The sequence below is a fragment of the Aedes albopictus genome, chromosome 2 (genome assembly GCF_035046485.1).
Source record: "Aedes albopictus strain Foshan chromosome 2, AalbF5, whole genome shotgun sequence".
NCBI lineage: Eukaryota > Metazoa > Arthropoda > Insecta > Diptera > Culicidae > Aedes > Aedes albopictus.
Genome location: NC_085137.1, coordinates 315,470,245 through 315,493,112, shown reverse-complemented (window position 1 = coordinate 315,493,112; position 22,868 = coordinate 315,470,245). Strand labels below are relative to the sequence as shown.

Sequence of the window (22,868 nt, the reverse complement as noted above, 5' to 3'; positions counted from 1 at the left end):
TGTAATGGCTCATTACGCAACGCAAATCAGTGCTGTAATAAACCATTACCGCACTGCTGATTTGGTGAGGGAAAGTAGGCTTTTTCCTGTCAAATTTGTGAGAGGTAAAACAGCCTATTACGATGAGAAATTGCAAAATAGTAGTTTACGTAACAAGGTGCAGAATGAAGATTTTTACAGCACGAGTCGTACGACGAGTGCTGGAAAAATCGAGTTCTGCACCGAGTTGCGTACAACGTTTTTTTGCAATTTCATAAATTATCGCTTGAGGATAGTTTTGAACACAATTTTTCATCAAACTGTACACTGATGTTCATAGCCATGTTTAAGAAAGTCTGATCATTACAGGTTATACTGTACATTTGTCACATTTTTTCAAAACTGCGTCGAGAAATCACCAAGAAGTTGATCAGAACTGAAAACAGTGCTGTAATGGTTCATTACGCAACGCAAATCAGTGCTGTAATGAACCATTACAGCACTGCTAATTTAGTGTGGGAAAGTAGGCCTTTTCCTGTCAGATTTGCGTGAGGTAAAACAGCCTATTACGATGAGAAATTGCAAAAAAATATTTACAAATCGATTCTGCAATGATTTGTTTAGAAATTCTACATAGGTATGGGATATTACGTTGAAAACTAACTGAAAAAAAAGAAAATTAACAATTCGATTTTCGTTGCAAATTTTGTTTTTCAATAGGGGTACTCACTAAACAGATTAAATTGCTGCGTAAGCCATGATTTTCTGTTTATTTGAAATGTTTCATGATTTTGCGAATGAAATAATCAAAGATTGCCTTGGTGATCGCGACGGTTAATCAGTTTAATCAGTTTACGCTGTTATGTGAATCCCCCTAATAATTTAACTACAAACTCATCAATAATATCTTTGTAAAACGTAAAGGATATTCCCTCGAAAAAAAAATATCAAAACACTAACGTGGTTGTAATAATAACACGAAAGTTTTTTTTTAATCACGAGTTTACCAGAAATAACATCAAGATTTTCATCAATATAATTCTAAGAATATTTTCACAATTTTTCAAATTTTCTCAAGTACGTTGAGCACAGTTTTTTTTTAATTTAGGGTAAATCGCCAATTATGCACACATTTAAAACTCGTCAACTATTGCACATTCCATGTTTTACTTAAAAGGGTGTGCAACAACAATTGCAGAGTTTTTATAGTGTGCAACAATTGGTCATTTTCGCTATAGGCTTGAAATAGTAGCAATTATTTTTTCATAACAGCCAATGAATTTATTCAGAAATTTTAGAAGTGTTCCTTTTAAATTCCTTCGATAGTATCAGATAATTCCACAATATAAAGTTGCATTCTATAACTCTGCCCAAAATCAGGACTTTAACAAAAAAAAAAAAGAAATATCCACTGAAGCTTATTTTGAAACTTCAGCCCATTTTGACAACCGTAAGCCACTATTTGGACACTATGTTCACAAAAATACTTCTGAAAGCTTTCATAGTTTTACTGCAAATTGGTTTGAGTGCTTTTTGTATTTTCGTGTTTATTTCGTGATTACATAAAATCTGTGATTTCGATTTTTTTTCTTATTTTCTAGAATATGATAAAAAAAAATGAGGAAAGACCTCTCGCTTGCCAAAGGGCTGACAAGGTATACAGTACTTCAGTTGTCTATGAAGTGGAAGTAAGTATACACCTTTCAAATGATAAAACAATGTTGGATTTGGCCGCCATTTTCCATTTCACCATTAAATCATAATTTTCGCTGTATTCGCAACCACTGATTTCAAATCTGAACTCATAATTAGAAAGCTGAAAGTCAAAGCTATTCAATACATAGGACGACCTGTAGGAGTTTTTAGGAAGTGTGCTCGTGGCATTGCAGCCCATATTTATTAGGTTTCTTCTTCTTCTTCTTTATGGCTCTACGTCCCCACTGGGACTTAACCTGCCTCGCTTCAACTTAGTGTTCTTTCAGCACTTCCACAGTTATCATTTGAAGGGCTTTCTTTGCCTGCCATTGCATGAATTTGTATATTGTGAGGCAAGTACAATGATACACTATGCCCAGGGAGTCGAGAAAATGTTTCCGACCAAAACGGGAATCGAACCCGCCGTCTCCGGATTGGCGATCCATAGCCTTAACCACTATGCTAACGGGAGACCCATTTACAGTAGGGACCCGATTTTATCAGCCCCATTTTGTGACAAACTTTTTGCTCCCATTATCTAACGGTCATATTTAAAGCAATTTATTAATATTAATCATCAAACTACAGCTGAGATGCAGAACATAGAGGGATAAAAAGTTTGAAAAACTGTTTAAGTTTTTGAAGAGAGCATAAAATGTGTTACGAATAGGGGCTGACAAAATCGGGTTACTTATGTATTAGGTTTACATAACAGAATTCCTAAATAAAATTCAAGAAATATTCTAGAAATTTCTAAAAAAAAATCAAGTGCAAAAGCTGGAATCCTTTCAGAAAAAAAAAAATCCAAAAAATCGGTATTCTTGGTAGGATCTCTGAAATGCATATGAAACGTTTGGAGAAATTTTAGCGGAAATCCACGATAATTATCAATGGAATTTCTGGCTTCATTTTTAAAGTTTTCTAAATCTTTTTGATGAAAATCCTGGGCGGATTCATGGCCAACTTTTTCAAGATTTTTTTTTACAAAACCCTTTAAATACTTCTAAGATCTACTTTGATTTCTGCACATATTACTTATGTTTCATACTCTTTGGGAATTTTATCAAAACAACTCCCAGATTTTTTTTCTCTGGCCAAGAGGTCTGCGAGAAACGAAAAATTATGTAGCATGAAGAGTCTGCTGAATAACACCTGCACTCTTTCATGCCACAGAGCTTTGGATTCCTTAATGAATTCTATTAGGAGCTTCTCCAGAATTCAGATGAAAATTCTCTCTAGGATTCCGATGAAATAAGTATCTTGAGCGACTTCATAAAACTTACTAGAACAAATGAAAAAAAAAAATTCAAAGAATTTCAGTAATTCGTAAGCAGCACGACAGATTTATTATGTTCTTTAATAAAACCAAAACATATAACAGGCATTTTTCTAGTAGATAGTAATTTGAAGTTCCAATAGTACTTATAACACTTTGAACGCTACTTCCATTTTATACATTTTCTGGTTTCACATTTTCATTCGTGAAGTGAATTTTTTTCAAACGTTAAAATTGATCAAATTTGACCTGGGAACATCATAATATGTGTAAATTCCACTTGCTAAATTTCATAGTAATCGGTGCCGTACTCTTTTTTGTAGCACTGTTGTTCTAAGAGAATGCGAAGTGAGCGACTTTGCTTAAAAATAGAACAAAAATCGATTTCAAATCATCAACCTTGTATGGTGTTGGCAACCCGGCTGCCAGCGCGCATTTACTATCTGCAACTTCTAGCTACACACACCTACAAGAGGGATTTGGAGCAGGTGACAGCTCCAACGATGAGTATGATTATTGCCGTAATTAGGGGAAAAATCCAAAGCACAAATACGATATACCGTCGATGGGGGTGACAATGGGTCTGGGGGGTGAGATTGGGTCAAAACGGAGAAACATAAAATTTGAAATAGCTCATCAACTATCGCTAATTTATATTGAAAACTTTATATTATTTCAAAAAGGAGATGTTTTTACACGTCATAATGCAGAATAAGATGTTTAGCAATAATCGTTTTTTGTTAAATTTGTGGCTAAACTTATACGATGAAACTACTAGGAAATCACTCTGAAAAAAATTCTCCTTCGTAATGTTTAACACAAGTACCTAACCATATATTTTCTAATAAGTGATTAGCTGTAGGTATTACCTGGTTGATGAGATGAAAAAAGCGGGATGTCATTGCTCTTTTTATTTAAAAATTCAATATTTTTGACCCTATGTCTAAATATGTGGAATGGGGGTGAGATTGGGTCAAGCAAGTTATCGAGTGCACATAACTTTACTAAAAATTCAACTTGTTATCCAGTCCCCATTTGACGTTAGAGTGGTGCCATGTTTACCGTATCTTCATAAAAGCACGCTTTCTTTCGAAAATATGTCGAGAAGTGTCAAACGAGTGTGTTAATACGATCATATCTCAATAATCATATATAGCAATACACCCATGCATTTGGACAGCTCCTCTAATCATCAGCTAATCTTTAGAGTACTGTTTATCGTAAGTTCACAAAATAGACTTAATAGCGTTCCTCTATCTCGAGGTGGAGTGATTTGCTTTAGCAATATAGAGGCCACTGATCATGTACATAAGAGTTTATAACGGAGGGTTTGGTTAAATATTTCTTATGCAGTATACTAAAACTATCATGTTTTTTTTTACAATCAATCTTTCAATGCGCCCTTCCTCATTGTAAACCCCCCTCCTCTCATGAAGGTTGAAACTCTAAGTGAGGATGATTATGATGGCTAAAAATGGCGATACAGCATACAAACGTTATTTTATCAAATTTCAACCATTTTTTCGGTTGTATTAGGCCTTTTAGGTGGATTAATCATCTTTTAATATTAGCTAAATATTTATTCGCTATGATAACATTGTGTTTTAAGTAGGTTTACTAGATATGATCAATAAAATTAACTTATATTCTCAGTTAGGCGATTTCGAATACTTTGACCCATTCTCACCCCCTCTAAGGGGTGAGATTGGGTAAATTTTCAATCATTTGTAGTTTAGTAAGAAATTCATATAACGTGATACTTTCTTGCTAAACTATCATTACCACATAGAAGAGTATACATACCAAATAAAAAGTTGTTCCGACTTCATTTTTATTTGTTATTTAACAAACAATCTTTGAGTATCATTTTTTGACCCATTCTCACCCCCAACGACGGTACACGTTGTTCTGAATTCTATAATTTCTAAATCAGATAAAAACCTATTATTTTCGTTTTCACAGTGTCAGTAGCTTAATAAGGTATTTAGAGTGCAAAAAACTATAATTGTACATAAAAATAATCTATTAACATTAATGTTAGGTACCTGGACAGAGAAGTGAATTTCGTCTTTCTAACCATAAATTCCCAACCTTTGCGAACTCTACAACTACGGTAAGCAATGAAGCATTGAATTTCTAGCATCAAATATATAATGGAATTATATAATTAATTAGGTATTCGGCCTAGGAATTCGCTGAAGACAGGCCAGCACACTTAGGGGACTAAACGTAAGTCTGATCATATTAAATATAAAATAGCATTTATATCATATTGCCATTGCATAACTTGAAGCCTGTACACCTTATAATCTGTCCACACGTAAACCGATTTTGTTGTACACCTTGTTTCCAATAGGAGAATTATAATCTGCCGCTGAAATACACCCAGTTACTGTGTTTAATTTGCGGTCACGGAAATCTCCCCATCAGTTCCGTTGGCACAGCTGCCAACATATGGAAAGTCGAAAAAATTTCCGCTCTACTGTAATTTTTTTCCTTCGCGTTTTCGAACTCAGGGCATGATTCTACACCAAAAACAATCATCAGCTTACCGAGTTCAAAAATGCTGTAAACTAGTGTTATTTTTATTAATGTGAATTTTGACTTAAAGCTAATTCTAAATTTAATTAAAATTAATTATGACAGTTTCCAGTATTTATAAGTATCGTGACTGCTGACAAATCATTATCCTCCGAATTTTGTACTATAGTGGAAAAGAGCTATCTATCATGCGAATAAAAATTGGTCATAGCCGTATGATTGAATGTATGTATCTCTTTTAGATTGTGAGATATAGGTAAACGTACTGCACCGATTTTTATGAAATTGGACACATGTCATAATTCATATACTAAATTATTTACAGTCAATTCTCTGGCCAGTCTTACCAATCATTTACAAAGTAACAGCCGTATTTCTCTATTCCGATTATTGTATATACAGGCTTCATCAATGCTTTTGGTACCGTGATTTCGGGTAAAATTGATCACTTTTCACAGTTTATGGTGAATATTTTTTGAATACTTATCGATTTGGTTAAATTCAATGCTTTCAAACAAGTACGACCATGGTTTTCATCAGCCAACGAGGTTTGAAATTCTACTGCAAATCATTTTCTTACAAAAATATCATTTATAATAAAAAATCAAAAATTTTACTTTCGGGGTGAAATTGATCAGTCAGTGAAATATTGTTGTAAGTGCTGAAAAGTTTTTTTTCCAAATTCCAGTAGATTTTTTGGACAATTGCAGCACAAACATCGGATGAATTTTCTTTTTCTTTTTTTAATTGTATTTCTCAGTTTATTGTGCACGAGTTTTTTCTTTGGAAAATCTTTCAAAGGATTGCACAGATGTCAGGAGATTTCTTTAAAAATGTAAAAAAAAAAGCTGGACAACATAGGCTATCGGTTTTCTTATTGAGCATAGCGCTCCTGATTTCATCCTAATCAATGAAATGCCGTTAGCTCCGTTTCACACTTGTTTGAGAATAAGATGAATTTGGGAGCGTAAGATGACTCCATTAGCAGATTTTTAGATAATATGTGGTTGTGTAGCGGACCTGATGTGATGGTTGAAGCATTTAACCAGCACGGCGAGTACCTGGGATCGAATCCCACTCCCGACCATTTCACCACATGTGAATTCTACTTTCGAAGGGGAAATACATCTGTGTTTTTGAAATGAACTTGCCTAGGGTTAACAACTTGTTAATACAGATAAAAAGTTGTAAGTTATGTAAGAAATTTTCACAGAGACTTTATTAGTAAAACTAAGCACAAATTGTCCATAAGTCCTGCAAAACAATTGGCTTCTTTAGCGGCGTTGAGATAATACCATATTCTGAATCTGCATGCCAAACTGAGCCGAGATCCAAATTTTCATGAATTTTGGTGCCCGGGAACCTATTTTGAAATCAGTTTGAAGTTTGTATGGGAGCGATTTGTCGAATCACCCCTCGTCGCATTTTGTACTATGCGGAGCTGTCAAACAGTTGCCCAGCTGTCAAAAGGTCATTTGAAAAAATCTCTTTGAAATTGTTTTTAGGTATCAAAATAAAGTTCTAAAAATCTGAAAAAAAATCATAGTGGCTTAGAAAAAGGTGCTCTCTCTTGGTTTAAAATATAAAATCATTGAATTTTTCTAAATTTAAAAACCCAATTCTTCAATCATTTTTTAAAGAATATCTTTCGAAAAAAAAGGAAATTCCTTACGAAAATGTCCTACCAGGTATCTTATAACAGAATATAATTAGAATACCTTATAGAGACGAATCAGCCAAGGGCTGAAAGTCTCTTTAATAAAGACAAATCAATCAAATAGAATACCATTTAACAGTATATTGATGATGATGATGATGATGATGATGATGATGATGATGGTTTCCATTCATTGTAGCACGGTACTAAGCCCGATAGCAATGGGCTGTCCATCCAATGTGATTTGATCAAGCAAAACATTATAATTATACAACCAAGATCATAAAATTATATATAGTGCAAGCCATCGCATTGGAGGATGCCCCAATGAATGTGAAAAAGAAGAATCTGTTATCTCCACATAAAAGTTATAATAAGAAGTTGGCATCTCCACTCTTCCCAACCATTATGTTTCGATTGACAGCTCTTATTTCCCTCCACTCCCAAAAATAGTTGTTTTATACCAAATGTTTTATATTATCAAAAAAGTATCATATTATAGTTTTCCCTCATAACTTACCTATTTTTCTCGTTCATTCTTGCTAGCAACGAATCTTACCAAGTATCCACAAACTCCCAGGTCAAACCAAATGTGATGATGATGATCCTTCAATGTAATAAACCATTACTCATAATAGCATCACATTCCAAATCATCATCATAAATTACTCCACTAATTTCACAAGAATCACATGGAGAATAAATACGTTATGAATGTTCAAATAATTTCGATTCTAAAAGCAAATTCACATCATCACGCGATCCAAAAACAATTCTAAGCTTTTCAATTGAGACTTTTTTAATTTCTTTTATAGATTTATACCTTTTATAAACCTCAGAAGAATTAATTAATTAATGGATCTATCTGTTTTTTCGAAAATAAACAACGAAAATCTTTTAACAGAATATTCTACAGAAATTAAACTTTTTACAGAAACTGTTTCAGAAGTGGTTTTTATAAAGCCATAAAGATATAATAATCGGACTTGTCGGATAATTCTACGTTTAATGACTGACAAAATTACCAGCAGCTCCTAATTGAATTGAACCAGCATTATTAGGAACTATATTTCATGAATAATCTACATATTTATCAAATAACACTAAAATAAATTTCTTGACAAATTTCACAAACGCTTTTGCAAAAACTTCATTCAAGAAATTCACCAACCATGTTTTTTTTTCAATCCAACAAAAAATCTTCCATCAATCTCTTAAATGGAGCTTTTGAAGAATTGGTCCTTGAATCCGTGTAAAATCTGGCAAATTTGGTTTGCTGATCGATTCTTTGCTCAACTTCGTGCGTTTTGTGAATGCTGAGATCTGTGCTCTTGAAAATGTGAGACGGAAATACTAGTTCTCACCGTTCACCTTGAGAGTATTTCGTAGCACATTTTCTCATACGTTACCACTCCTCGAAAAACTTGGATGGTCCTTCAAAGAATTTTGCTTGAAAAATTATTACTGGAACAGGAAACAATCACCAAGCTTTTCCATCAATCATGGAGACGCATGGTTATTAACGGCGTCTACCAGCCACCGATGCACCGGAGTTGCTCGATCATCACGTATAAAAAATCTCATTGGATATAAGGCAGTCGGAGCATTGCGGGAAATCGATTGTACTTTGCAGGTCTTAATTCATCTAGTTAAATCAGATTAAACGAGTTTCAATCGTGATAGAAAAAAATACGTTCTGGAACATGAGATTGTACTATCCACAAATGATTTAGTCGGTTCATAATTTTATGAGTCAATTATCATAGTTATTCGAATGAGTGAAAGCAGTTATTGTACCATTTAATTCCGCCCTCGTTTGCTCATCTTTTGACATATACGCGTATTTCGACTACCACTTGTAATCATCCTCAGTGACAGTTATCCACTGTATCGAAGAGGGTATTTTGCTTTAGAGGGTTCGAAAAGTCGGTACAAGAAAAAAAAATCTCTTTAAGCTGGAATCGCACATTTTCACGTTTGTCGAATACATTTTTGATCCTGAGTTGCAACTGTCTCTCAATCACACTTGCAAGCCCAAACCGTGTCAGGATCGCCTAGAAATGGTTACCCTACGACGATTATAACTTCAGGCTTTTGAAGGCTCGACTCCTTAAATTGCTCTCGCTTCATAAAATATGAGTTGAGAATCACTGTCGTTAGATAGCTTCAATAGATAAAAGCCTGCAAATACTCGGATCGATGCATATGTATAAGGTTGCACTTTGTTCAATATAGCAAGCACTACTTAGCAGCGCGATGGACTTACCTTTCTTCTACGGACAAATGTTCTAGCTCGGGAACCCAACACCAGTGCTCTTCGGGCACGATCGTGATGAAGATCTGCGAAAAGTACACGAACGCCACAAAGAACGCGAACGGGATCATGAGCAGAAAGAGGATCTTCTGGTACCGTCCGAACTCGCCTACGTGCGGCAGGAGATCGTCAAAGTCAACGATCGGCTTTTCCTGGACGCCCGTGGACGCACCGCTGCTAGAGTTTAAGCTGGTGTTCTTGGCATTATTCTTCTCCTTCAGCTCCAGTTCCTTTGTTTGATGGTCGGATTTGCTGTCGGACTGGGCCGGACAGTCCGACACGAAACCATTGTTGATGAACCCGTTCAGCTTCAGGTTGTGGTTCAGGTTGCCCAAGCTACTATTGACGTTGTTCAACGACCCCGGCATGTCGTGATCTTCTCCAGCGTGCACTGCTGGGATATTCTCCTGGGGCTTCGGTGTCATGGCGTATTTTATTATGTTCTTCTTCTTTTAATTATTTGTCGATTGTTTCAACGATAGTTTGCAGCCTTCAATTGTTAAAATCACTTGTGGTTCACTGACACTTATTTTTTAACACACGACACACAGATCACCCGGGATTTATCGATGATTGGTTATAATTCCTGGCTTGAGCACATGTTCCCTAACTAAACAATTTGCACCGTTTGAAACTTTTTTGCAAGTAAAACACCGATGGCTACTTTTCGTTCCACTCACCAGGAGGACGCAAGCGCCAGTTGCCCTGTTCTTCTCAAAAAAGAACTCAACGGTCCTAAACTACTGATCGCACTAGATTGAAGTCCTCTGTCGCCGATCACATCAATATATAAAGTCTAGGAGCCAGGAATACGTATACGATCATCGATCGCGCCCGCACAGCTTCAGGAGAGCAAATCTCGTCCGCTGAGATTTTCTCCCATCACACAGCGCAGCATCCGATCGCGAGAATAAAGAAATAGGTGACACATTCACAGGAACAATACCGCGCGCAGCCAACAACGGAGAGCATTCACCATATCCGAGACGAGAATTCGCGATCGCTCTCCCAGCTAGAACCCGCAGCGAGATGAAAAGAACACGATCGATCGGTAGAGAGCCGAGATAAGTGTGCGCGAAACCCTAGGAGGACCCCAAATCACACTCTGAAGGATACGTGCGCTCTTCCCGAACTACCTTTCAAAAATTAGACACAGAAACCGATCGCTTACAGGTTCACAAGTCTCCGCTGAAGACAATCACGAACATGCTTCTTCACTCGCCCCAACACCGATCAATACTGGTCGCTACGATAGTCTACGTTGTTTTTACCAGTTTCGTAGAAAAACTGCAACTTCTTACCATAACTACCCGCCGTTGTACGCTGAACGAACACACATGTGATCGCGTATTTCACACCGATCGGCCGTTGATAAGTCCACGTGCTATCACCGCGGTTCTCCAAGTACTTCTCTCGCAAAAGCTTCGATTGTGGACTCTTCGGCTCTTCGCTTCTCACCTAACTCAAGACAATTTGCTCAAAGCTTCTTTTGGAGCGAGCTTTTCGATAGGTTTGAGGAATCAACGGTGGGTACAAGAAGTCGTCGTATGGCGACCAGCAGTCTTTTTTTCGAAAGATGATGGTGGGTAATTAGATTATCGGAGTGTGGTTTTGTGTGGTGTTATGATTCAGCGCTCGTGGGCTTCAGACCGTCTGGCGAGTGTCTCGTGATTATATTGCACACATGTCGATATATGATGAGGGGTCTCTGGTGCTTCTTTGCTTTGCGTTGTGTAGATATTTGTTTTGACCTATGATTGTAGATTGTAGATGCAAAAAAAAAGTGACCTTCAATTGAAATTTGAGGACGAGAAGTGTGAAAATGGGTAATGACACGATAGATTATGGAAAGGTTATGAGTTATGGTCTATATGCATAACTATTTACAACTTCTTATTATTCCAATAATTTTCATTTCAATTCCCTAATAGAATTCATTACAGTATAACTTAACGCAAATTTTGCCAATTTCAGACCCTCTTTATCCCCCACGAAACAACTTTTGAATGGGAAATTTCGAAACACTAAAGGGTGATACGGTCAAAATTTGGTCGCACAATTTGTTTCATAACTTGAGACTGCGTACACCAAAACAGCTGATTTTTGGACCAGTAATGGTACATTATATGTAGCTTATAGGGTATCGCGCCACTTGGGCGGTGGCTTCTATATTCGTCTGTTTTCCACTATAACTCAGTCAATTATGAACCAGTTGACTTGAAATGTTGTATACGGGTAGATACTATGCCTATCTCACCACATTCCAAAAGTTGTGTCAATTGGTTCAAATTTGACTGAGTTATAGTGGAAAACAGACGAATATAGAAGCCACCGCCCCAAGTGACGCGATTCCCTACCATAAAATTTTCATCAAAATCGGTTTAGTATTTGTGAAGATATTTTGAATCCTGAAAACTGCAATTTTTAAATTTTGTACAACACACTCAATTTCGGTTTCCCTGTTCGGTAATTTATTTTACGGTTTTTGATCCGTAAAATACAAAAGATACTGTGATTTCAGCAATTTAGTATAACATTACTGAGGTTCAGCAATGTTTTTTGACTTTTTGCTGAACACGGTAATTGTTTGTACCGAGATTTCCGTAAAGTTGAGTATTTACTGAGTTCAGTTAAATGTCAGTAAACAACAAGTACCGACTTTTCAGCATTGGCTCGATTTTACTGAGTTTCCGGTAATGTGGAAGGTAAACATTGAACCGCGCTGTCAAAATCCAGAAATGGGATTTAGATATATCAACGTGGACTGAAGTTCTCTGCTGAAGGGAAAAAATCCATCTTCAATGTGAACTTCTGTGCCTTTACCGCTTGTTTAGTATACTATATACTTATAAGTATTTACACATCTTCAGATCTAGAGAACTGCGCCGGTGACAATTCTTCTGAGTTAAGGGAGATTGGTTACATTTCGTTACTGCTTCAGTTGGAACACATTTTAATCATCGACCGACTCCAGTGCGAGGAGAGGGAATTGGAAGTTTATAAAGAATTTGGGAGGTTTTACAGTGCATCAAAAGTGGGATCTACCGGTAGGGAATATTTTTTTTTCAGAACTGAAAAATTCAACAAGGTCGAATAAACAAAATAGTGGAAAACTGAAAAATTCAGTAACGGTTATATCAGCTTTTACTGACTAAATCAGTTTTCGTTTGACAGCCCGAAAATTTTTGTTCTACCGACTTTTCGGTACTTACAATCCATTACTGACTTAACTCTGCTGTTCAAAAACCCAGTAAAATTTTACCGACTTCGGTAATCGAATCTGAGTGTGTAAGCCATGATTTTCTGCTTATTTGAAATGTTTCATGATTTTGCGAATCATTGGTGATCGCGACGTTTACAGTTTAATGAGTTTACGCTGTTAAGTGAATCCCACTAATGTAGTTTGAATCAACAACATGTTTGTTGAATTGAAAACTAAGAAAATGTTGTTTCGAATCAAAGATTTCAGTTTGAAACAAACTGGTAAATTAGTTGTTTTAACCATTGCATGCTACTGCAAAAAAAAACAATCTAATTAGTTGATTTTAACAACACAATTCAAGACCAACAATTTAAAAGGCCACAACAACATTTTGTAAACAAACATGTTTCTATCGACTTGAGGCCTTTTGAACTCCACCCGCACACCTCAGGTATCAGATATCAGTAGGTCGGCTCCAGAGGCACGTTCTCCTTCATTTGGGAAATTTGTGCCATCGCCATGAACACGAGCCTATTCATCATTTACCTGACGGAGAAGGGAAGTAAAAAGGATAGGACTGAGGAAAGGACAGGTAAGGGAATAGGATCGTCATACACGCAAAGCCGTACCACAATGGGTTCACATAGCGTCCTGAAAAGGACACTGTAATAACGCATAAGCGTACCACAATGGGTTCAAAACAGCGTCCGAGAAGGGCACGCATGAAGAGTAAAGAGAGCCTATAGCTCTTTACCACAGCAGGTCAAGAACAACAGAACGTCCTGAAGATTTAGGTTTCTGGAGTCAGTTTCACTTAATAAATGCTTTCCGAGTATTCGGAAACGCAATTGCGCAATTGCGTTTCCATTATCGATCGTCAATCAGTTCGGACGCGTTTTTCAATCGCTCCCGGTCGCGCACCTTTTTAATTGTAGCATACGTTTCATTTTCATTTTCGGTCGTACGTATCGTGTAATCAAGTGTAAGTTAAATGAGCTGCGAAATTTGTCTGTCAGAAACTGCCGCTGACTTAACTCTGTGGTCATGCATAGGGTGTTCGCGTCAATTTCATCCCGCGTGCATTGGCATAAATGTGCAAAGATGCTCGCTTCGTAAAAAGGACAGAAGGACGGATACCTCATCGTTCGTGTTGCCGTGCTGCAGCTCCTGCCAAAACATTGTAGCCACTAGTTTAGATTTGAAGTCGCTTGTTGATCAACAAGAAATACTAACGGTACAGATCAACAAAAACACGGAGGTGATTCATCGCACCTCAATTAAACAAAGTAACATGGGCGTAATCGATGAAGCCGTTGACCGCCTGGAACTGCTAGTTACGGATATAAAAAATCAGCTTGCGATGGCGAAAAGCAGCTGTTGCACTGGCAACGTGAACACCGTCAAGAATCATATTACCGCACTGTTTGATAAGGAGCGTGAGTCATCAAAACAAAACATATCTACGGCTGTGAAATCGATGGTAACAATTTTATCCGACGAGGTCAAAACTCTGAGCAAGGACGTAAGGGAGCTGTCGTCTTTGGCTTTGGACATTACGCGGGGATGAACCAGCCTCGGGCTGAAATTCCCCATAATAAAAAGTCAATAATAATAATAATTGGACATTACTTCTTTGGAGCCTATGCGGAGTAACCCGATGTTTGAACTTGACATATTAAACGAGTTGAAAGCGATATCGTCGAACATGATACCAGCACCTAACGCAGACATTGCATCTATAGATACCTCCCCCAGTCTACATGCCGAACTCAATGCAGTAATGACCACTAACCAAGACAATTCCGGATGGCGCAAACTTGGCTCAAAAAGTATTTGGAAAGCTGATTGGACGGACTACGACAGGCGAGTATCGCATCGGTCAATTCAGCAGAAACAAGCTGATAAAGCTAAGAGGCGCAAGAGACAGGCCCGACGTAATGAACGAAAACAATCAAATCACCCAGCACCCCCGAATAATGGCAATGGCAGACCCGACCGACAACGGGATTACAATGCGCGTACTAATTATAATCAACGGAATCGTGAACTACTATCGGATAGAGAACTGCTTGCGGCAGCGAAGGATCGTTTTTCAAGACCGCCAACGAGCTATCGACCGACAATCCAGTTTAAACGAGGAGAAATTTTAAACCCATATCCATCGAATGAAGCACATCAGCGTCCCGTTGCAGTACCTCCCCCGAACCGGATGGCACCAAGAACTTCATCAGCTGCAACCTGCGAAGCATGCGGGGCATGCAGCCATTCGTGTTTTCAATGGAACTGACGGAACCTTCGAAGGTTGACAACGATCCTACACTAGAACTCGGTGAAGCTGAACTGGACTTGAGCACTTCTCTTCAGCAAAGAGAGGTAATTAGTTTTAATTATGACAATTCACCGTCAAGTTCAAACGTGAATAGCATATTACCATTAATTTCTTCAGTTACAGAAATCCTAATTTATTGTCAAAATTTTAATCGCATGAAAAGCGCATCAAAAATGAGCGAAATTCATAAAAATATTTTAAGCTCCTCATTTTCGGTTATTTTAGGAACCGAAACAAGTTGGAATGACAGCGTTAAAAGTGAAGAAATTTTTGGTAGTAACTATAATGTTTTCCGTAGTGATCGTGATTTAAACTTGACACAGAAAAAATCGGGTGGAGGAGTACTCGTTGCTATCTCCTCCAATTTTAATTCCGAAATCATTATCTCACCCAAATTCAGAGAATTCGAACATGTGTGGGTTAAAGCGAATTTTAATGGTGATATTCATATTTTTGCAACAGTTTACTTTCCCCCAGATCAAGCTTGTAAATCTACATACGAAGTCTTCTTCCATGTAGCGGAAGAAATCCTATCTAAACTACCTCCCGAATATAAAGTACACCTTTACGGTGATTTTAATCAGAACAGTGTCGATTTCATTCCAGATTTCGAAAATGAGAGTATCCTTTTACCAGTCATAGGGGAGAATGAAACATTACAATTCATTTTTGAGAAGTTTGCATGCCTAGGTCTTAATCAAATCAATCATGTTAAAAACAGGCGAAATTGTTATCTAGATTTTTTATTGACAAACATTCATGAAGACTTTTGCGTAAATGAGTCGTTAGTGCCTTTGTGGAAAAACGAGGCTTTTCATACAGCAATCGAGTTTTCTGTGTTTCTGCATAAAAATCATTTTCCCGATGAAAGTGTTTACGAAAATGTTTTCGATTACAGCAGAGCAAATTATTCCAATATCAGACAAAAACTAAATAGGGCAAATTGGCAATCTGTCTTGAAAAATCAACAGAATATTGAAACTGCTGTTGAAGTTTTTTATAAGTTGTTACGGGAAATTATTCAGGAAGAAATCCCGGTTATTAGGAAGCGTAGAAGTTTCGATTCGAAGAATCCCATTTGGTTTAACAGGCAAATCATTAATCTTAAAAATCGTAAGCAAAAAGCACATAAAGCTTACAGAATTAATGAAAATCATGCCAATTTGGTGAAATATTTGGATATATGTGATCAACTTAATGTTGCTATTTCTACAGCCTTTACTGAGTACAATCTAAAAACAGAAAATGAAATCAAATCATGTCCTAAGAACTTCTTCAATTACGTCAAGACTAAACTAAAATCATGTAGCTTTCCATCAAAAATGACATTAGATGAAAAAGAAGAAAATAATTCTGAAGAAATTTGCAATCTTTTTGCAACTTTTTTCCAAGAAACGTATTTGAATTTCTCAGACAATGATCGTGATTTCGCGTATTTCTCACATTTTCCTGAATTTTCGAGAGATGTTGGTGTTAGCCATATTAATGTTCAAGACATTTTGCTAGGTCTTAAGAATTTAGACGGAAATAAAGGGCCAGGACCAGATGGAATTCCACCAGTATTTATGAAAAATTTAGTAATCGAGCTCACAACTCCTTTATTTTGGTTATTTAATATGTCACTCGATTCTGGTGTTTTTCCTAGGGAATGGAAAAAATCCTTCCTAATACCAATTTATAAGTCAGGCAAAAAAGCTGATGTCCGCAACTATCGTGGCATTGCAATTATTTCATGTATTCCAAAACTTTTCGAATCAATCATTAATAAAACTATATTTGGCCAAATAAAAAATCGGATAACAAACGCTCAGCACGGCTTTTTTAAAGGTCGTTCAACTACTACCAACCTTTTGGAATTTGTAAATTACTCATTGAATGTAATGGATAACGGTAATCATGTTGAGGCACTCTACACTGACTTTAGTAAAGCCTTCGATAAACTTGACATTCCTATGTTGATTCACAAGCTTGAAAAAATGGGGATTGAAATAAGTCTCCTTACCTGGATTAAGTCATATTTAACTGATCGTCAGCAAATAGTAAAATTCAAAGATCAAAAATCTAATCCAATTCAGGTTACTTCGGGAGTACCCCAAGGCTCACATTTAGGTCCTCTTCTTTTTATTTTATATGTTAATGACATTTCTTTTGTTTTAAATAAATTGAGGATTCTTATATACGCTGATGATATGAAGCTATTCTTGGAGATCAATAATGACGATGACTACATAGTTTTTCAGAATGAAATAAAAGTTTTTCATACGTGGTGCTGCAAAAGTTTATTGGAGCTTAATGTAAAAAAATGTAATATTATAAGTTACAGTAGGAAACAAAACACACCAAGTTTTCCAGTAGTATTAGGAAGCGAATATGTTACACGTTGTGAGAAAATAAAAGATCTAGGGATTGTTTTAGACTCCAAACTAACATTTGTGGATCATTATAATGCAATTACTCATAGAGCAGGCAACATGCTTAATTTTATAAAACGTTTTAGCTATCATTTTCAAGATCCTTATACACTCAAAACATGTTATGTTTCTTAAGTACGTTCAATTTTAGAATACTGTTGTGTTGTTTAGTCGCCTTATACTAAAAAATATGAAGAACGTATAGAGTCAATTCAACGTCAGTTTTTACTTTATGCATTACGTAACTTAGGTTGGTCTGTAATGCCTCTGCCATCGTATGAATCACGTTGCTTGTTAATTAATCTCCAAACATTGAAAAGGCGCCGAGAGTGTGCGATGGTATCGTTTATCAATGATGTTGCCACTCAACTCAACGCATTGATTCGTCTAGTATATTGTCAAAATTAAATTTATATGCTCCAACTCGCCAACTGCGTAGTAGAAACTTATTTGCTGTAGATTTTCACCGTAGTAATTACGCTAAATTCGGTCCACTAAATCAGATGATGTCCACTTATAATCAACATTGTGAAAGGATTGATCTTACCATGACGCGGACAAAATTGAAAAATAGTTATTTGCAACGAGTTCCATACAAAATTTTATGCAATGATTTTTCATAATGCAACCCAAATGAGTTGCATTATGAACATTAAACAACTATTTTTCATTATGCAACTCATTTGAGTTGTATAATGAACCAGTTCGGAAAAATTGGCCATTATGATACCAAAATGAGTTACATAAAATGTAAATTATGATACTGAATTGCATAAATACTTTTATGATACTCAAAACCAAGGAACTTAATAAATATTGTTAAGTGGAATAGTGCAATATAAAATGTACAACTAAGCTTACTTTTGTAACTAACGGTCTACGAATGATTGACGTCAAATAAATAAAAAAAAAATTTAAAAAAAAACTGGACAGTTACACATTAAATGATACGAAGTTTAATAATCGGATTCACAACTATCACAGGCAAATGAATCAGCTTGCTGAATACCCAAGTAACACAACAAGCTATATAAGTGTTTAAAGTTCACTATTCATACAAAACGTAGTGTATTTTTCTTGTATTATTTACTTAATTTTGAACACTTGTAAGATCAAAACAGCGCAAAAAATGGCGGCTTATAAAACATCTTACATGTAATATAAGATGTATCTCAACACATTTATATCGCTTGAAAAAATGATATAGAACATACCATCCAACTCCCAAATATGTATCCAAATATTTATCAATAATATCACTTGTAAAATACACATATAAAACAACTACATTCATAAGCTCAAATAATACATTTTGATAGTAATATCATTTATATTACACATTATTTGCACAGGTTGAAATTAAGCTATCGTAAAGCTATATAACTGGTAGAAAGCTTTTATACTACAAAAACAATATATTCAACAATATGTGTAGCAAAAAACTGTCAAAACACAGAATAACAAAATTAATTTAATTATAAATATATTTGGATTCTTCAACCACGTGAACATGGATTTTGAAAAATGTTATGAAGTCAATAATGGTTGTAGATTATTTAAATAGCCAATAAAGACATGGTTCATGCTCAATGATGGTAGCGCTATTTTACATGCGAATCAAAATTTATGGTGAAACTGTCGATTTTACTCTCCCAGATTTCAAGCGCTGCAGGGTTCAAATAATAAAGCCAACCATAAACATTAAAATAATCCATCCAAATTGTGCTGTTCTATCAGTTCATTGTCTCCACATGAAGAATCAACATGGCTGATTCTCTATGAGGCTTACAGTGCCGTACAGAAAATGTAAACAACTATCTAAATTATAATAATAATTGTTTTTGGGCCTAAGACTTATCTCTGTTTGGAACACACGTAAGATTAGAGTGATATGAAATCAATAAATATTTTTATTTCGAAATTTATAATGAATTGAAGGAAAAATATATTTCCAATTGGTTTCCATATTTTTATTGGTACATGCACATTTTTGGCAGGTACTGTAATTTGGATGAATTTGCTTTGGAAAAGACGTTATATCTGAAGACCTTGTGTTAAAATTATGTTAGTAATACAAACTTATAACATTCTTACAACAAACGTGTTATTGAGCTATAATTATGTTTTGAGCTCAAAATTTAAACGCTGAAATAACTACACTACAACTTAGTTTCAGCTTGGTTGAATCTGTCAAAATGTAAACGTAAACATTATCATTGTTCTCTTCGCTCTGCTGTTGGTGTTGAATCTGAGTCGTTTTAGGATATTTGGGAATTAAACTAGTCGCTATCTAATTCGGGATAATACCAGCTGCTGCCGAGAGGTCTTAGGATTGTGCTTGGTGATGTCCAGAAAAATATGTAAGTAGCAAGATTTTGAGTTGTATCCCGAAATTCAAGAGTCAGCTTGCCTAGTGCAAACTTTTCTGTGGTCATCGTCTTCGACGCCCTGTATAGTATAAACTCGACAGTCAACACAAATCTATCTCGACATCATCGTCCTCGTCGGAGATCTTTCTGTCCACTACCGACCAAAATATGGACCATGAAACCTATGCTTTAATCTGCGTTGAATTGTGCAGTGATGAAAAATTGGACAAACCCAAAATGGGACGCTTCCGTAAAATAAAAACATTGTTGCTTTTATGAGTGATTTACATGATGCTCTATTATTGTTATATATTAGTAAAATATAGTTGTTTAATACTTGGTGCAATACTAAGATATTTTTTTGCTGTTTGTAATTGGCTAACATTATTAAAGCCTAAAAATAACACAACATGCTTCCTGATACACTTATATTACAGATATAGAACATCTTTTGAAATTTTGATTTTGAAAGATGTTTTCTGTGTTACTTGGGTATTCGCCATAACTGAGTCGGCAGTGGCAGTCAATGCTTTGACCAGCGTGCTGCAATTCTGCTTTGACAGATTTGTTAGATACTTTGCCACCCCTGGAGATGGCTCAGTACAATACAATTTTGTTTGACGACATGACTTCAAACTATTCCAGTATTGTTTGTGCTGAGTGGCAGCCCAGTTGTCAATCTGAAGCTTTACCCAACACTTGGATACCGGAATTGCTGGCTCTGGGCCAATGAAGTCATGTGATGCTCCAGTGCGAGCTAACTCATCAGCCAATTCTTTTCCAGCGATGGAAGAATGGCCAGGTACCCATACAAGGTGAACAGCGTTTGCTGAATTCAGCTCCTCGATTTGAGTTCGACAAGCGATAACTATTTTCGACCTAGAGTTGGCCGAAGCAAGTGCTTTAATAGCAGCCTGGCTATCTGAACAGAAGTATATTACCTTACCCATTATGTGATGATTGCACTCCGCACATAAGAGCAAAGATTCGGCCTGAGAAACGGTGCAGTGTCTACCAAGTGAATAAGACTGATGCAGCCTTAGCTCACGAGAATAAACACCAGCACCTTCGAGAAGCCATCAGTGTAACATACGATGCCGTCTGAAATACTTCTCTCCAGATAACCAGATGTCCACTCTTCCCGGGAAGGGAATTTCGTGGAAAATGTCCTATATGGAAAATTACAAACAATTGTAAGATCACTTGGAGCGAGGACAACTTTGTCCCAATTCACTAAAAGTGGAAACAACGAGGTGTGTGTTGAACTGCGGTTCACAGGAGTTTCCTCTAGTAAACCGAGTACCCATAGACGGTAAGTGCAAGAAAGTGCTTCTTGTTTGAGATGTATGTGTAGTGGGTCAAAGAGAACTTCGAGCGCTGCCGTAGGAGTTGAAGAGAACGCTCCAGACATCGCCATTAAGCACATCCTTTGGAGATGGCCTAATTTTGATTGGACCGTTCTCACTTCGCCCTTTTGCCACTACACAAGACATCCATAGGCCAATATTGGACGAACAACAGTTGTGTAAATCCATTTGATATACTTGGGTTTAAGACCCCAAGTTGTACCAAAGGTTCGCCGGCATTGCCCGAAGGCCATACAAACTTTCTTGATTCTGAACTCAACATGAGGTGTCCAGGAAAGCTTGGAATCAAGAATGACTCCAACGTACTTTACCTGTTCAGTCACATTGATTTCAGAATCAGAGACGTAAAGGTCGAACACCATTACGGTTTCGCTTTTCCGTGAAAAGAACAATAGATGTTTTACTCGGATATTGGCGATACCAACCCTCAACTACCTGAAGAGCGTTTTGCATCAGGTCGAAAAGGGTGCTGATGCACATAACGACTAACAATGTTAGATAGTCGTCGGCAAAACCATAAGTAGGAACACCGCTATTATTGAGTTGCCTCAATAGCGTATCTGCTACGAGATTCCACAAAAGTGGTGATAAGACTCCCCCTTGGGAGCATCCACAAACACTCAATTTCCTAATCGCCGCTTGACGCAATGTCGAGAAGAGATGTCGGTTTTTGAGCATTTGGTGAATCCAATTGGAAATCATTGGAGATATACCATGACCCCGTGCGGCTTCCAATATGGCATCGAATGGCACGTTGTCAAAGGCACCCTCGATATCTAAGAAAACACCCAAGCAGGATTGCTTTTGAGCGAATGCCTTCTCGATATCGTAAACAACTTTGTGTAAAAGAGTCACAGTGGACTTTCCAGATTGGTAAGCATGTTGGTTCACATTAAGAGGCACATTGGCCAGATGGACATCACGGATATGATGATCGACAATGCGTTCTAAGCATTTCAGAAGAAAAACGGTCAAACTGATAGGTCTGAAGCTCTTTGCTTCTTCATACGACGCACGACCCACGACCCACTTTCGGAATAAACTTTACAGTAATATCCCACCAGGATTTGGGAATATACGCTGTAGCAAAGCTGTAAACAAGTAGTTGTTTCAAAACATGTTTGAAATGATCAAATCCCTTCTGAAGGAAAATAGGATAAATCCCATCTGCCCCAGGAGATTTGAAAGGAGCAAAGCTATTAAGTGTCCATTCAATCGATTCTAAAGTTATGATACTCCGAGCCGAAGCTAAAGAATCACAACTACAAGAAAAGACATCAGGTTCGTCCGAAGATGTAATATCCACACATCCGGGGAAGTGTGTACTGAATAAACATTCCAAAATTTCCTCATCAGAGGAAGTGAAATCATCATTTGGCAAACGAAGTTCGTTCACTTGAAAATCCTAAGATTTTGCAAGGATTTTGTTCAATCGACTCTGGCTTCACTCGGACTGGAAACATTTGTACAAAGGTTTTTCCAGCCGGATTGTTCAACAGACCGAAGAGCTTTCTGGTAGGCCTTGCGAGCCGACCTGAAAGCCTCCGATCCAGCCGAACGTCGTCTGTTCCAACTCTTTCTACATTATTTCCTGAGCTTCGCCAGATCAGAGTTCCACCAAAGGGTTCCTCTTGTGGTCTTCACAGACCGCAGAGGGCAAGCCACCACTACTAACAGAAAGCGCAAACATCAAGCTTTCTGTTAATGGTGGTGAGATGCGTGGTTAGA

General features: G+C 36.9%; 1 protein-coding gene across 1 annotated transcript in view; it reads right to left on the bottom strand.

Moving 5' to 3' along the window:
• LOC109412539 (organic cation transporter protein) overlaps positions 1 to 10,776 on the bottom strand; it is a 208,755-nt gene extending 197,979 nt beyond the window's left edge. Inside the window, exon 1 of the mRNA XM_062852308.1 lies at positions 9,415 to 10,776. Within this exon, the coding sequence (XP_062708292.1) occupies positions 9,415 to 9,887 (473 nt within the window). The 5' untranslated portion in view covers positions 9,888 to 10,776. The remainder of the gene's footprint in view (positions 1 to 9,414) is intronic.
• Positions 10,777 to 22,868: the final 12,092 nt, after the last annotated feature.